Source organism: Embiotoca jacksoni, unplaced genomic scaffold (assembly GCF_022577435.1).
Source record: "Embiotoca jacksoni isolate LCO1_2020_lvr unplaced genomic scaffold, fEmbJac1.0.p SCAF_9, whole genome shotgun sequence".
In the NCBI taxonomy this organism is placed as follows: domain Eukaryota; kingdom Metazoa; phylum Chordata; class Actinopteri; family Embiotocidae; genus Embiotoca; species Embiotoca jacksoni.
The window spans coordinates 16,795,614-16,811,149 of NW_027185447.1; the positions used below are offsets into that span (position 1 = coordinate 16,795,614).

At 41.3% G+C, this 15,536-nt stretch overlaps 1 protein-coding gene across 2 annotated transcripts in view; it reads left to right on the forward strand.

Moving 5' to 3' along the window:
* Positions 1-8,330: 8,330 nt before the first annotated feature.
* The window catches only part of adcy6a (adenylate cyclase 6a), a 35,041-nt gene continuing 27,835 nt past the window's right edge, over positions 8,331-15,536 (forward strand). Inside the window, exons 1-3 of one of the 2 annotated variants that reach the window (XM_069140095.1) lie at positions 8,331-8,549; positions 12,830-13,077; positions 13,210-14,149. In XM_069140095.1, coding sequence (XP_068996196.1) covers positions 13,058-13,077; positions 13,210-14,149 — 960 coding nt within the window. In that variant the 5' untranslated portion in view covers positions 8,331-8,549; positions 12,830-13,057. Of the gene's footprint in view, positions 8,550-10,118; positions 10,345-12,829; positions 13,078-13,209; positions 14,150-15,536 lie in introns of those variants that run through there. The other variant, XM_069140096.1, reaches the window with a different exon arrangement.

The window sequence follows — 15,536 nt, forward strand, 5'->3', positions numbered from 1 at the left end:
CTAAACCCATTGGTCAAGGAATTGATTGTCAAGAGATCCGCTACGATTTTGATAACCGATTCATCGCGTAGGTTATTTTTTTCACATAAAAGCATGAGGCATTCCCGGTGTTGAGCTTCTACAGTGTCTCAGATTTTCTGTTTTTCTCTGTTATAGATCACAGAGAACTGAAGATCTTTGAGGTTTGAAATGGCGGTCGGAAAAAATAACTCATAAGATGCCATAAAGGTGCCTGAGAACGTCGGACAGGTATGTTTTTACTATTTTTGCACGTATGATAGTAAAACAAACTGTAAAAGTCATATCAATGTCAGTTACACAGTCATATTCGATGTCAACATTAGCAAATAATATATACCATTTCATAATTCTTTGTTGATGATATTTCACATTATTAATGTGCATTTTTGTAGTCGCAAATTAGTTTCCTGTCTGACTATTTCATATTGTGACTGTTTGTGATGTGAGTGGTTAAAATTTAAAGGAACTGCCAGATGTGCCAAAGACAATTTCCCACCCCGTTACGTGTCTATTCGTATCCATTCTGTGCTCTATTCTAATCTATTCAGCTCTAGATTAATTAATCAAGCCTACGAAGATACTGAAGCAGCCTGCAGGAATTAAGAGAGCCCTGTATTTTCTGTCATTAGCACACCAGTCTCCTTTTAAAAAGGGATATTTGAATCCTTCCCAGCTCCTGACTTGCCCTCTTTGATGCATTGAGGCTCGTGAACCTCGGGGATCTGGCGGTTTGGGATGAGATCTGCCTGTACAGTCCATCTGTTGCAGGGTGAAACCTCTTGACTCCTCACAACCTGATTTCTACAACGACCGTGTTACCCCCCCCCTGTGCTGCACTAAAACTACAACCAGCTCAACACCCGGATCAAATCAAATGCATCTTCAGAAGCAACACATGAAAGTCAAATTCAACTGTCTTGATTATGCTCCATCAGATCAGCTGATCTGGATGAGAGGCTGTGATTCAAAACAGTAACAGCATGAGGAGAATCCCCTTTTTTTGGTCACAGAGATTATCTTAAATAACACCAAATCTCCATCTGAGTCTTTCGCACATGCCTGACCTGAAAACATTAATTAAAAAAAACTGGGCTGTGTTGGGATTGTGGTGTAACATTTTTCCACTTTCAAGCATTTTACTGCTCTCTACTGGGCAAAACAACGTCTGCAACTGAGGAGACAGCACTATGGATGAAAATGCAAAGCAGAAACTGTCATAAATTGGATACTAAGGTAATAAATTCACATTTATTAATGTATTTTAGTTTCTCCACCAATAGCTTGGACCTGGAAAATATTTAGGTGCTGCACCGATGCCAACCAAACACTGCAGAGACATCCGTTCTGATGAAAAACTTCAAGCCCTAATAGCTTTATTCAGACCTCAGAGCACAACATGACCTACATTTTCCATAGAAGCCACAGTTTTTTCCTCCCACTGAAAATCGGTATGCGATAATGGGCCAGTGACTGCAATGCACTGGGACATACTGTATCCATGCGTACAGAGAGCTTTTTTTTTTTTACCTGCCGCTTGATGAAACTGGATGTTGTGTCAGAAGACGTGCTGCCATCTGAGCGTTTGAAGCGGCTCTTGCGTTTAGGCAACTTCCTGGGCAGCTGTGCGGAGGAAAGAAAGACACACAGGTGAAAAGGGAAAAGGAAGAGGAGGGGATGCTCTGGAGGCAACAGGCAGACAGATGGATAGACAGGCAGACAGACAGACAAGGCAGGCAGACAGGCAGTTATATAGATAGATAGTGCTGATTTTTCCATGGTTTGTCTTTTGTCATTTTGACAAATTAAAAGCCTGCATTTAGGAAATTGAGTGTAAAAAAAAAGCTGCTGAGCATCAGATCAGGAAATACAATTAGCGGCAACTTTTGCCAAAAATCCCACATTTCAGGACTGCATTCATCAGGCTGCACTAATGATTGAAGTAATGCAAGGGCCCCGGAGAAGCAGCCTATATAACCGGGCAAGCGTTTCAGAATGAGGCTACAGGTGACTTAGTCACGGTCTGCACATATGGACCTGCAAAAGCCTGCATAAAAAAAATCCCACGATTTTACTGGCGTGTGCTGGTTTTCCGGCATGAAGCGTAGCAGAAAAAAGAAAGAAAAAAAAAAATCACTGAAATAAATAATAAAACACCGATACAAAGGCCTGATCTGCGAGTTCAGACTAAAACAGCAAATGGACATAAGGAGGCGTTAACCTGTTCGTGTGCGTCTATTTAGGCTTTAAATATGTGAGCCTAGTTTTTGGCTCAAGCATCAATCTGCAGTTTCAGTACAGACAGGGGTAAAAAAAATAAAATAAATAAATAAAAAAAAAAAAAAGAAAGTAGCTCGCTGCCAAAACGCGACGCCTCAGATGGAACAACAAGTAGCATTGGAGACGATAGCTAACCGTCTTCCTCCACAAACACTTGTCTCGGCGAGGATAGAGTCAGCGGAGGAAAGTGAGAGGATTTACCTGAAAATAGTGCGACTGGGAGCCGGTTTCCACAGCAGACAGAGGGTCTACGGGCGATTTGGACATTTTGACTTGCACCATCTATTGAGAGCGCAGGGAGGCGGGATGCACACAGACATGGGTTACTGGAGGAAACAAGAGGCACCAAATACATCTATGTGCGGCGGAGACAGCGAGGGAGCGTCAAAAACGGACATTAGTATCCAAACTCAGATGACAAAGCAAGCTGGTTTATAGTCCAGGAATAATAATAATAATAATAATAAAAAAAACAATAATTATGTGTTACATCGGAGGGGGAAAACGAGCGAGCAGGAAAAAAAAAAAAAAAAACTGGAGATAAAAATAAAGCGTTAACGCCGGAGCGTCATCGCACGAGCAACCGTACAGGTCCGTACTAAGTGTGTGGCTGTGCCGGGGGTGTCGGGGGTTGACTTCGCTGACTCAAAAATCAATCCACGCCGCCTTACGGGAGCACACTTTCAATCTTTCTTTAGAGGCGTGTCAACAAACACCTCGTCCCTTCACGCCTGCGCATAATATTCGTTTGTTACGTGAGGATTTGAATACTTGAAACCGCAGTCAGATAAATGCGGAATCTTCAAAGAAAAGGATCTTTTGAAGTCACAATTTAGGGGAGACAGAGGCGGTCCTGACTAATTTGGTGCCCTCATTAATTTGGTGCTCTAGCAGGTTCCCCCTTGCGTCACAGCCAATTACACCACCAACCACTGATGTTCATGAAGGTGCCTGCAGGTGGACCACAAGAGAGACAAAATGTATAATTGGGGAAACAAAATAAGACACTAAACAAACATAAACAGATGTAAACTGAACACAAAGAGTTGCAGAATAGCTACAAATAATTGTAAGAAGACCAAAATGAGACAAAATGTGTGACACAAAATGAGCAGAGGTGCAAAAGTAATCAAACTTGGGCCCTGAACCGACACAGAGAGATGCAAAATTACCACTAAGAAATACGACATTTTCATTTTGAGACACAAAATGAGACACTGGAAAAACGTAAACAGATGGAAAATGACCACAAAGAGACACAGGATGGTTAAAAATGAACACAGAAGGACCAAAATGAGATCAAATAAAAAAAAAAAAAATTAAAAAAAAAAAGAAGCAAAACTGGGCCACAAAATGACAGCAGAGAGATGCAAAATGACCATAAAGAGATTCAAAATGAGGCAAAACATCTGTTAGATGCACAGTTGGAGGCGCAGAAGCACAAATCATATTGGCGGGGTTTGTTTAATTTTGTGTCTCTTTTGGTCTCTGTGACTTGCTCCTCTATGGGACAAGAGGGGGGCATTTTCCACATCTGTCCCCACGGGCCCGTTGTCTGATAACACGTCCAGGAATGGACTATTTGACCTTCTGGAAAACGGCTGCATGTCATCTTGTAGCTGCGGATTTAATATGGTATAACCATTTATTAACTTTTACATAATTTGACAAGCTTTTGATGCGCTTCTAAAAACTTTATAATAATACAAATATAAACAGAACAAGACAGCAAATACAATACAAACATTACAAAAATGATAGTGGGAGTTGTTTTATTACATTCTAAGTTAAGAGGTCAAAATATACAATATATTATAATATACAATTTACTGTATCAGTTTTGATCAAATGTTTTGGTACTAGCCTCATAGCTGTGTGCTTTAATTTAATAATGTTGCCCTTTTAAATGTTGATAAACACTTAAGTATTGAGGGTATGACATTTTCTAAAAAGTTATCAACAAGGTTATACATATACCTAGGCTAAGAGTTTCTCAGTTTCTAATGAAAATAAATATTTGTCAGTTCTACCATCCATCACAATTTCAGCTTTAAGCATCCTGGTTTGTAAATGGATTTTGGTCCAGATGTGCATTTTTTTAAACTTTTTTATTTTCTCCTTTCCTAAAACACTGATCATGCAGTTCCGATATTGAACACCGGGTGGAGCATTAACATAGAAAGTGCATCAGCTCCGAGTGATGGGAAGCAGGTGTGTGAGACGGGAAGCCAAACAGTCTGTTAAAAGTATCAATAACCCAATAAGAGTATCAATAACCTAATAAGAGTATCAATAGCCCAATAAAAAAAAAAACACAGCATTACAAGAAAAGGTTTTGCCTTTAAATTGAATTCCTTCAGTAGGCCTAAAACTAATAAAAGTAGTAAACATGATCAACTAATTTTACTGGCTGATTATCCATTTTTTTTAGCTATAAACTATTTTAGCACAAAGACTGTAAGCAGTCGGCTGAAGCTCTATGTAAACTGAAAAAAATATATTTTTTTTCTATCTTTTGTTTGAAGCCGGGTAAGAAAACACGCTGTGGAGAAGGTATTCAGGTACATAAGTAAAAGTAATTATTCCACATTGGAAAAATACTCCATTAAAAGGAAAAGTCCACAATTGACTGTGACTGAACTACTCTTTTATTTATGTTTTTTCTATCTTTCTGTTTGTCCTACGTTTCGTTCTCGTGAACGATATTTCTAAAAAATGCCCAGAAGTGATTTTTTTCAAACCTTGGACAAGCGTTCACTTGGTCCCCGAGTAAACTGATTAGATTCTGGCAGTCAAAGGGGAAGATCACTGTGACCTTGTGTCTCTCCCATCCATTGGTCTGATTCTCGTGAATGCATCATCTCAGGAAAACCTTCAGAGAACGTTTTCAAATTTGGCACAAACATTTACCTCGGCAGAAGGACGAGCTGATTAGAAGTTGGGGGACAAAGGTCATGGTCTCTTCAGATCTGCCCCATTCTTGTGAATACGATATCTTAATCTCGCCTTGTGGGATTTTTTTTTTTTTTTTTTTTTTTTTTTTTTTTTAAATTTGGCACAAATATTACGATTCAAGAATGATGTGAATAGATTTTATTGGTCAGAGATTTAGGTCACCGTGACTTCACAGTCCCATCATCCGTCCCGTTATCATGAACACAATATCTCAGGATAAGATTCACTTATACTCAAGGATGAACTGATCAGATCTTGGTGGACAAATGCAAAGCAAATGCACAAGAATGTAAAAACATTTAGATTGGGCCTAATCTGAAAAAAAAAAACAGTAAAAAAAAAATAAATCTTTTCAAGCAGGATTTGAATGCTGGTAGAGAACCTGATGACCAGATCACCACAGCCACTAAAGGTTGCCATAAACATTGGTCACTTTAATTTCTGTAAACAGCTGATCTGTGTTTTTGTTCTTTGCTAATGAGGTCGACTGGATGTGTAGCAAACTCTGAAGTTTTGGGGCAGTCGCTCATTTTCGATTTAGCTTTAGTAATCCTGCATATTCAACTTTAATGTGTCATTTGTAAAGTGACATATTGGAGGAACTGACTAGATTTATATTATCTTTCCTTACCAAACTCTTATGTTGGATTACTCAAGACAAAATAAGATAAAACATGTCTCAATAATAACTTCAAAAGATGATTGTGGGGTCTGCATGTAATATAAAGTAAATATTTTGTTGCACAAACTATAAGTTTACAGTTTGTGGACCTTTCAGTGAGCTGGGCTTGTTCACTCCAACCTGCTCATTTCTGTTTGTTTAACGCTCAGTTTTACCACCTGTCAGCTTTTGTAGACAGCTGTGTTTAGTTTAGTTTAGACTCTCACAATAAATCAAGAGATCTTTCTTAGAAACTAGACCCTGTTCATTTCCAGGAATTCACTGTAATTATAATTTATTATTTATATTCATACTATATTTGATATTTACATCATAGTTTTTTTTTAATATGGAAAATAGTTCACAAAATGATGTCAAATTCCTGTTTTTTTGTTTGTTTGTTTGTTTTATTCAACATTAAACCCTAATCAGAGACTTAGTTCTCACTTCATGGAGACAAGGCCATTTTTACAGCTTCAGTTTGAAGTGATTCACTTGTTCTTCGTTCTAAGTAAAAGAAAGATTTCGGACCATGTTCTGGAAATCTGCTACGAAAATCCTCAGCACATTTTTCAGGTTAATCAATTACTTGAAATATTGTTAAATTTATATATCTACAGTATATATTTTCTTTACAAGGTCAACTACTGAATATCAATTAAAGACTTTGAGGTAAACGTTCTTGTCAGAATAGTCCGAAATTGCACCCAAATAAAAGTAATGGTAGCCTACTTTATAGAAGCAGTAACTCCAATATTACAATAGTAACAGCTTGATATCAAAAATGTCCTACCAGTAACTGATCACTGATTAATTTGCTGTATACTGCTCATAAACTTTAAAAAGGAATAAATTGGAGGGTTTAGGTTGTCTTTCCTCTCCTCCTCATCACACTTTCTCCCCCTCTGGGACAATGCTGGAGTTCACAGTTGGAGGTGTTGGACCGTCCGGGCTCGCTGCAGACACGAGTTCACCTCTAGAGGGAGTACCGAGTTACTGAAAGCGGGAATGAGAGAGTGGTGTGAGCAGAGGCGCGCCTGGGCTGAGCGGAGCTGCATTAAACCATCCAAAGTCAGACAGCATGAAACCGGAACTGAGAGGGGTTTTTATTTCAAAATAAAATCGTAATTGCATTGAACGGCACCACAAACAGTGCAACATATTAACAATTGATGCAGTAATTTGAGATAAACAAAAAAAATAGCCTAAATGTAGAGTAAACCTGCGTATTTTAGTTTCGTACATACACTACGATGACAATACACAAATGAAATGACAAACATTTGCATATTCTTAGATTCTGGATTTGTCATGAGGGAGCAATGTCATTTTAATAACCTAACTTTTAACCAGGAAAAGTTCTCATAGAAAATACACATTTTAAAAAAAACTATTTTTATATGTCTTCATACTTACCAGAAGGGAATTTTACTATTTCTGATACAAAATGAGATATGCACCATTTTTTTTTTTTTTTTATTAAACTGCCTAAAAATATAGGCTACACTAAAGTTGTTCTGACCTGATTAACAGCCTTTAAAACATAAATATAAATCCAATAATAATAATTTTTTAAAAAAATTAAAAGGGCCTTTATAAGAGTAGCACTCATTTCCCATTTATGAGCTAAATTTTGTTGGCTCATTTTGCTAATAATCTGTCCATAAATTTGCTTAATCCAAAAATGTTTATACCATTTCTTGTCCATATGCGATATAAGGCTGCCAACTGGAAATAGAGGGAATCAGTATTAACTCTCCAAGTGAAAATAATCCTACCTTTTAGCACCTCTAGACTTCACTAAATAATGTTTTTTTTTCTGTACAAAACCCAAAATGTGTAAAGACAATTTATGGTTTTAATATTATGTGTTGTACTATTTCTTGGCTCTGAGTAGTTGCCAGGCAACGAGCCTAGACTCTGAAGTTGGTGGGCAGCCAAGAAGCAGTCTGGAACAAAACACTCCAATTGTCTTTTTTTTTTTTTACAGTTCGTTTTTTGTACGGATTAAATAAACCAGACAAAACGTGTTGATTAGTGAGTGTTGGAGAGGCTGACTGGCGGGTTTTGGTTACTTTATAGAGTTTTTTTTTTTTTTTCCTCCTGTTTCAGGTCTGCTTTGCTAAGATAAGATATTGCCAGCTGCTGACAGACAGCCTAAAGTATTTATCTTTTAAACGAACGTTTTCTTTAAATAAAATGACACATTAAATGTCAAACTTGCTTGTTTTGGAGTGGTTTTTTTTTGTGTTTTTTATTTTTATTTTTATTTTTTTTTGATGTTGTGTCGTTACTTTCACGTTTACGTCTGTAGTATTATTAAATGCAAAAAAAAAGAAGAAGAAAAAAAAAAAGGCTTTTGCTTTGAAAGCAACAACCGGACGCGTATTGTTTGTATTTACCCCGTCTTGACAGCGGTGCTTGGAGCGAAGAGGGTCAGGGGGAGGAGAGGCAAGGGAGTGGAGCGAGAAGACGACAGGAGGAGATCCACCACAGGGTGACCAATTTAACCGGACCATCCTTGGACAGCTGGGCTACAAATGGTCCTCCACCCTGGCCGCTCCGACCGACAACCACGCCGAAACGGATTGTCCGCCGCGGTCCTGTCGGGAAATAGAAACAGAAGATGATCTCGGTGAGTCTGTCTTTTTTTTTTTTTTTTTTTTTTTTTTTTTTTCCTTTTTTTTTTTAAAACTGCGGCTCACTGCACACTGCAGGCCGACATATATATATATATATATTATATGTTCTCCTGTCACACAAACGTATCACACGTTATTGCATTGAGCCGCTGACGCCTCTGCTTCTTCGCTGTCAATACTCCATTTCTGCCGGAGTGAATGAGCCGTAAGGCCTCTCCGCTTTCACATTGGCGGTGGAGGCAGAGGATACACGGTCACTACATGGTTTCCACCGGCGGCCAATAACAACATATCTGTGCTGGGAAGAAGGATGAGCTGCATCACAGTGCGTTTATGTTTCTTATCCCAGCTGGCAGTCCTGGAGGGTGTTAAAAGGCTACGTTCACCGGCGGGAGCCGCTTGCAGCTCGCATCAGGCGCTCCTAATGATTCCCACCAGCCGCAGATATTTATTTAATGACATAACAAACTTAACTTGTGCTTTATTTACCATTATATGCACTTGTATGAGATGGATTTGATATTATTGTTCACCGCTAGTCCCCAAAGCCACTGACTGATGCTCAGGAATGTGCAGCAGCAATAACATGTCTATATGTGTTTATTTACCCAAGACTCATGTTTGTCAATACACTAATCCTGCGAGCTGTTGCTTTGCTGCAGACTGAAGGACATTGGCAACCAAAAAAAAATAATTATATACATCGCTGACAGAGGCGTGTTTGTGTCCTAACTTGAGCTCCGGGACGCAGCGGAATGGTTTTATGGTCTCTGCTATGGTTGTCACATAGGCCATGGTGTTATGTAACAAGAAGCCTACGCTGTTTGAATGCGGGCCCTCAGACACACACGCGCACACACACACACACACACACACACACACACACACACACACACACACACACACACACACACACACACACACACACACACACACACACACACACACAGGCCTGCCTGCTTGTGCATGGCATTTAGTATACACCGTCCGGATCGCAAACATATCATCCGCACATGAGGACTCGGGCTGCAGAATGTGTAAAAAAACAAAGAACAAAACAACAACAAAAAAAGCCCATTTTGGGTGCAGCATGCCTTTGATTCCCCCTAAATCCTTGGATCTATTTTTGCATCTGTATCATCTGGAGGGAGCCAGCGGGAGATGCATGCACAGCCGCGGACATGTCTATCCCATAAAGAATGACTTAAATGCTCATGCTGTTCGTGGCTCTATAACGCCAGTGTAGCGACCGTCCGATTTGAAAATGCCCCTTAGGAATAATCGGTCACCCCCGCCTACCCCTTCCCCTTCCCCGCCTCCCCAACCCTCTCCTAGCGCCACAGTGGGGGGAAACCGGAGAGCACAGCCAGGCACCATGCAAACGCACACGCCAAGCGACTGGCAGCACCGCGACGTTTGCAAATGGGTATGTGCTGGTCGACCTTGTGCAGGCGAGCGAGGGACGCAGCCGGGGAGGTGGTGGAGGGGAGGTGTGTGTGTTAGAGAGAGATAGAGATAGAGAGAGAGAGAGAGGGAGGGGGTCTGGTTCTCCTTGAATCTTGTCGATCCGCTGCCAGAGAGAAGGGATACGGCTCGGACGGATACGTGCCAGAGAAGGCGCATCCAGGCGAGATACAGCTTTTCGCTTCAACAACACCGCATGCCTCTCCGGTGAAAATGCCGGTCGAGGAGGCGGCGGCGGCGGCGGCGGCAGCAGCAGCAGAAGCGGCTGCGTTGTGTTTGTGTTTCTCTCTGCGTTGCGTGGAGCTCAGGGCGTCTGGAGGCCTGGTAAGATCAGCTGGTTGCTGAGGCATATGTGAACGTTTTATAATTCAATCAGGTCGAAAACGACCAGTACTTAGAATGAATGATTATACTGCCATGAGGTTATTATATTTACTGTAATAAAAGTGCTGTAGGGTGATTATAGTGATATCAAGACAGACATAAACACAAAAAAAAATTTGACCAGGTCAGCATGAACCCACAATTGAATATCACTGAAATGTCCACTTAAAATCCAAAGAGACCATTAGGGGAATATTTTAGACATTTTCTGCTGCATGTAGCCTCTCGTATGAGTCTTACCGTTATTTTCTGTCCTGATTCCTCAACTCAAGTTATCTGCTGATTACCAATCTCATGCAAGTGCTCTCTCTTTCCCTTTTAAAATCCATATCCGCTATGTGAGGCTCATTGGGTTTATTCTCTTGTAAGGTAACATGAAGGCCGGCAGCATTGCTGTCGCTTTAATAATGGACTCAGGAGCCCACCATGACTGAATACAAAGGCCGATCAAAAAGTTCTGGGCCTGTTCCTGTTGCACACGAACAGAGCGCAGCATCATGACGTGCACAGAGCAGGCGGAGGCTATAACCCTCGTGAATAAATATTCCAAGTTACGTCGCTTGATAAAAAAAAAAAATCAGCGACCGAGTTACACACGCTTTTGTGACCAGTGGTACGTGGACATTTGTGATTTCCTGACCTGAAACTTAAGCAGGGAGCACACACCAAATTTAGTGTCACATTTTTGGGGAATAGAAACAAGTTACAGGGAGCCAAATCCACAAGTAGGGGTGGTGGGGCGTGATGATTGTGTGGTTGAGCGCAAGAAACTCACCCGTTTTCAACAGGCTGTGTGAGCAGGCGTGTTGTCATGTTGAACAACTAAAGGGCCATTGCAAAACAGTTCAGGTTGTTTGCATCGAATGTTTTCACTCAGACGCCTCAGAACATCGTAGTTGAACTCTGTGTTGACAATCTGTCCCTGTGAACAACTCTGCGAATGTCAAAGTCAAACAACCTGGTCGTGCCACTGCCCCGACTCCATTTGTCTGGTCTCGGACGTTCTGCCCATCTGACACATGAATGTCTCTCATCGTCGATTCTATTTTAAGCATTTCAAGCATCTCTGTTGCCAGTTTTCCAGGTTTGACACTGTAAATTTGATGTGTGCTCTCTATTCATGTCCACGGAGGAATCACAGACGTACCAGGACCACTGATCAGAAAAATGTCTGTAACGCAGATGTTGATTTTTATCAAGTGATATAACTTGGAGGACTTGCTCGTGAGGGTTGTAGCTTCCCCCTGCTATGTAAACGTAACAATGCTGTGCCCTGTTCGGGTACAACAGCAGCTGCACCTCGTAAATGTAACTGATAACAGAAATATGACCAAATGTAATGTAATTAAATGTGGATCAGGTGGAAGAAGACAGAAGAACAAAGACACTACTTACATTTCATACAGCGGCAAGGGACAACGGGCAATAACAGATATCAACTGAGCATATTCAACATACTTGCAACGCCCTTATATTCATTGATGTTTAGTAAAACAACCTTGTATGCAAACAATATATATTGTTTATCATGTCAGACAGACTGACCAATACACATTTTTTAGAAAAAGACTAACTCAAACACAGAAGAGTATAAAAAGACACAGAGCATCTCTACTTTTGAAGTTTAAGCAGCCAGACTAACAATATTCTAATAATATCATATAGGTCTTTGTTATGGTGTAAAGCTAAAAGGGAAATATAGGCAGCTTCATGTTTTTCTGAACAATATTTGATTTACTAGTGCAGAGATTGTGTCATTTTGTATACACCATTACTGTCTTGACAGTGTCCCGTTGCCCAGCGGAATTCATCTGTGTTTTTCTCTCATCTGTTTATCATTGATTGTGTTTGTGAACAGACTTTGAAGGATCCTTTCTTTGTCTTCAACCCAGCTAACGCCAAAATACTCTTGTGTGTTTATACCACAGGCTGTGTTTTTGCATGAGGGTCAAACTGAGTGAGTTCTAGTTCACCTTAGAAAACCCAGACCTAAATGCTATTTTGGGTCAAATTCCCCCCCCCCCTCCTCTCCCCCATAGTTTTGGAAGCAGATCTTATCCTGTGAAGCTGTCTCCGTTTTCAGACGATCTCAAGTGGGTCTGGTCATCCAGGAAATTAGATTTATGTGCATTTTGCTGACAATATAAACCATGTTATTTCCTGTGAATTTTAGGATCAAGGAGCTTGTTTCTTTGAAGCTATTGGCAGAGCTAAATGTGAGTCAGGACAGTTCATTTATGGTATTAGTATTAGCGTCAATCACAGACTGCAGGACATCTGTATGACTATTACAATCTGATGAGTCTCACCTGATCTGAATTATAAGCACTTATGGCCACAACATGATTACAAATCTACTTGTGCGTCAGCTTGTCCTGTTTGTCATCCTACAATCTTCTGTTTGTGTTTGATTTTTTTCATCTAGACCCAGCAAAAGTCGTGGAGATAGGCCTGGCAGTGGAGACTGGTCCCCTTATTAACCTTGGTCTCTGATCACCAAACATCAGGAGCTTGGTGCGCCCTTTCACCCGTCAGCCAGTCACTCCCACCCTGCGGCACTGCAGTGTGGCTTCTACAACCCCCTCCTCACTTCTTCAAAAAGTCGTCCACGTGGATAAATGAGTGTACCGGCTGTAAGGGAACGGGCTGGGACATGTACCAGAACCCCAACAGGTAAAAGAACAGGTCATACAGCTGGATAGAGGAAGCGATAGTGTTTGGTCCTCCCACATGGTATCAGTGTTGTAGCTGTTATCTGTCTGTGACCTGTTCCTGTGCTGAACGTTCATCTCTCTGCTCACACAGAATGTCCTGGTTCAGTGGTTTCCTAGTTGCCAGAGTGGACGACCACAAGACTGCGTGGGGGGAGCGCAATGGCAAGAAGTCCAAACGGAAGGGAGGCTCATCTCTCTGCAACCCGCGTTACATGAGCTGTCTGCGGGACCCAGATGCTATGGAGCCCCCTTCCGGAGCCCCCCTCCATCAGCACCACCGCGGAGGGGTGGCTGGAGCTGTGGGAGGCGGAGGCAACTTTGGTGTCCGTTGCGGATGGCAGGAGGACCACTATGGCAAAAGGGGAGGGGCTCCCGGGGAAGGGGTGGGGCTGAAATCGGTCGACTTGGGCTTTGAGGACGGAGAGTTAAAAGGGAGGAAAGGGGGATGTAATGGAGGAAGCGGCGACATGGGCGATGAGGGTCCCAACGGCGCGGCTGGGGTGGTGACGGCTGCGGACTGCTGGCTCAGGGTGGTGCGAGTATTTCAGTCAAAAAAATTCCAGTCCCGCAAACTGGAGCGCCTATACCAGCGTTACTTCTTTAGGCTGAACCAGAGCTCCTTGACCATGATCATGGGGGTGCTTGTGATCGTGTGCGGCATCATGCTGACCTTCCACTGTGTCCACGCCGCCCCTCACGTGGCCTATTCGTCAGCCCTGTCGGTGGCGATGGCACTCTTCATGGCTCTTATGGTAGTGTGCAACCGCAACGGCTTCCACCAGGACTACATGTGGATGGTCAGTTATTTGGTGATCGGCGTGTTGGTTTCGGTGCAGGTGTTCGGGGTGCTCATGGTGGCACCCAGGAGTGCTTCTGAAGGCATCTGGTGGTCCGTGTTCTTCATCTACATCATCTACACTCTGCTGCCTGTGAGGATGAGGGCGGCGGTGCTAAGTGGAGCTGTGCTGTCCATCATACATGTGGTCACCACCTGGCAAATCAACCAGGAAGACAAGTTCCTCTGGAAACAGGTAAGAAAGGCCATTTTATCTTTTTCTGATTAATGGAGTTCATGAATGAAGTGCACTATACTCTGATCATGTATATTTATTCCTTTGAACCTCACGGACCTTTGGGTGGGTCACTCGTTACAGATGCATGTTGTGTAGCTAAGCACTGTTCCATGTAACTTTATTTTAAGGCTCTTGAATGAAAATGTCGACAGCAAATGGTTATATTTGGAGCTTTTTTACCCCTTTAATACTCTCTGTTTTATACATCGGAGGTAAAAAGTTGTATGATTCAAAGAGTGTAACCCATTTTAAAATACCAATACCACAGCAACAATATTAGCAGCAGCAGCAGTAGTTCCTTACTTTGTAATGAGAATGCGTACACAGAAAAATGTTAGTTCCTTTCCTGTTCTGTCGTCTGTACTCGTGCAAACATGTTGAATCTCTCTGTGCTGCACTATTTTTATCGTAAGAGACAAATGAACAAAATCCTTCCAGGCTTTCAGGAAAGAAAATGGTGAATGTAAAAGGGGTTCATGAGGTGTAACAACTAAGGTTTCAGCATAAAGCACGTATTCATGAAAGCATTGCTTATATGTAGCTGATGCCACATTGCAAATATACATGCAACAAAAACAGCATTCATTTTGGGTGGTGTTTCTGGCAACATGATGAATGTACGACCAATCTTTACTCTCCTGAGGGAAATATCTGTCTCTTTAGCTTCCAAATCCATCATTGTGTTCACCAGCTTTGTTTGCCTGCTTTTTGGTGCTGCGCTGAACTGTACAGTTCACAGTGGGTTTGTCAGACCCTTTTTTAAATTTTGTTTAATTTAAAACAGCAGCCTACTTTTGCTGGTAACAGAGTTTATGAGATGAGTGAAACGGAACCAAAGCAAGAAAGTAATGGGTTGTCAAACCAAAACAATGAGCTGAAAGATGCTAAACACTGAGGTAAGAAGAACTTCTGTGTTGGTTAATAATTCTTTGACATCTCTGAGTTTTTTTATTGAATAGCATAGCTTTAGGTTCCTTCATAACAAGATACCAAAACAGCCATGTAATAATTACATACAGGATGCATGTATTTAGTCAACTATAAAAAAAAAGGCATCTTTAACATGAATTTTCTATCAAGTCTGATGTATCGTTTTGTATTATTGTTGTAGTGGGTGTGAGACAATGTACAACTGAAACCATTAGCCAATTGATTGATTAGCCTATCAGCAGAAATTAAATTTGCAACTTTTGAATAATCACAAAACTGCTTCTACAACCAAAATATCAAACTTTGCTTTTAAACTTGTCGGTTTTGAGGATTTGCTGCTTTGTTAGACAAAGCAAGATATTTCAAGAAGTTTCGTTGTGTTTTAGTAAATTGTGATGAGCATGTTGCACAATAC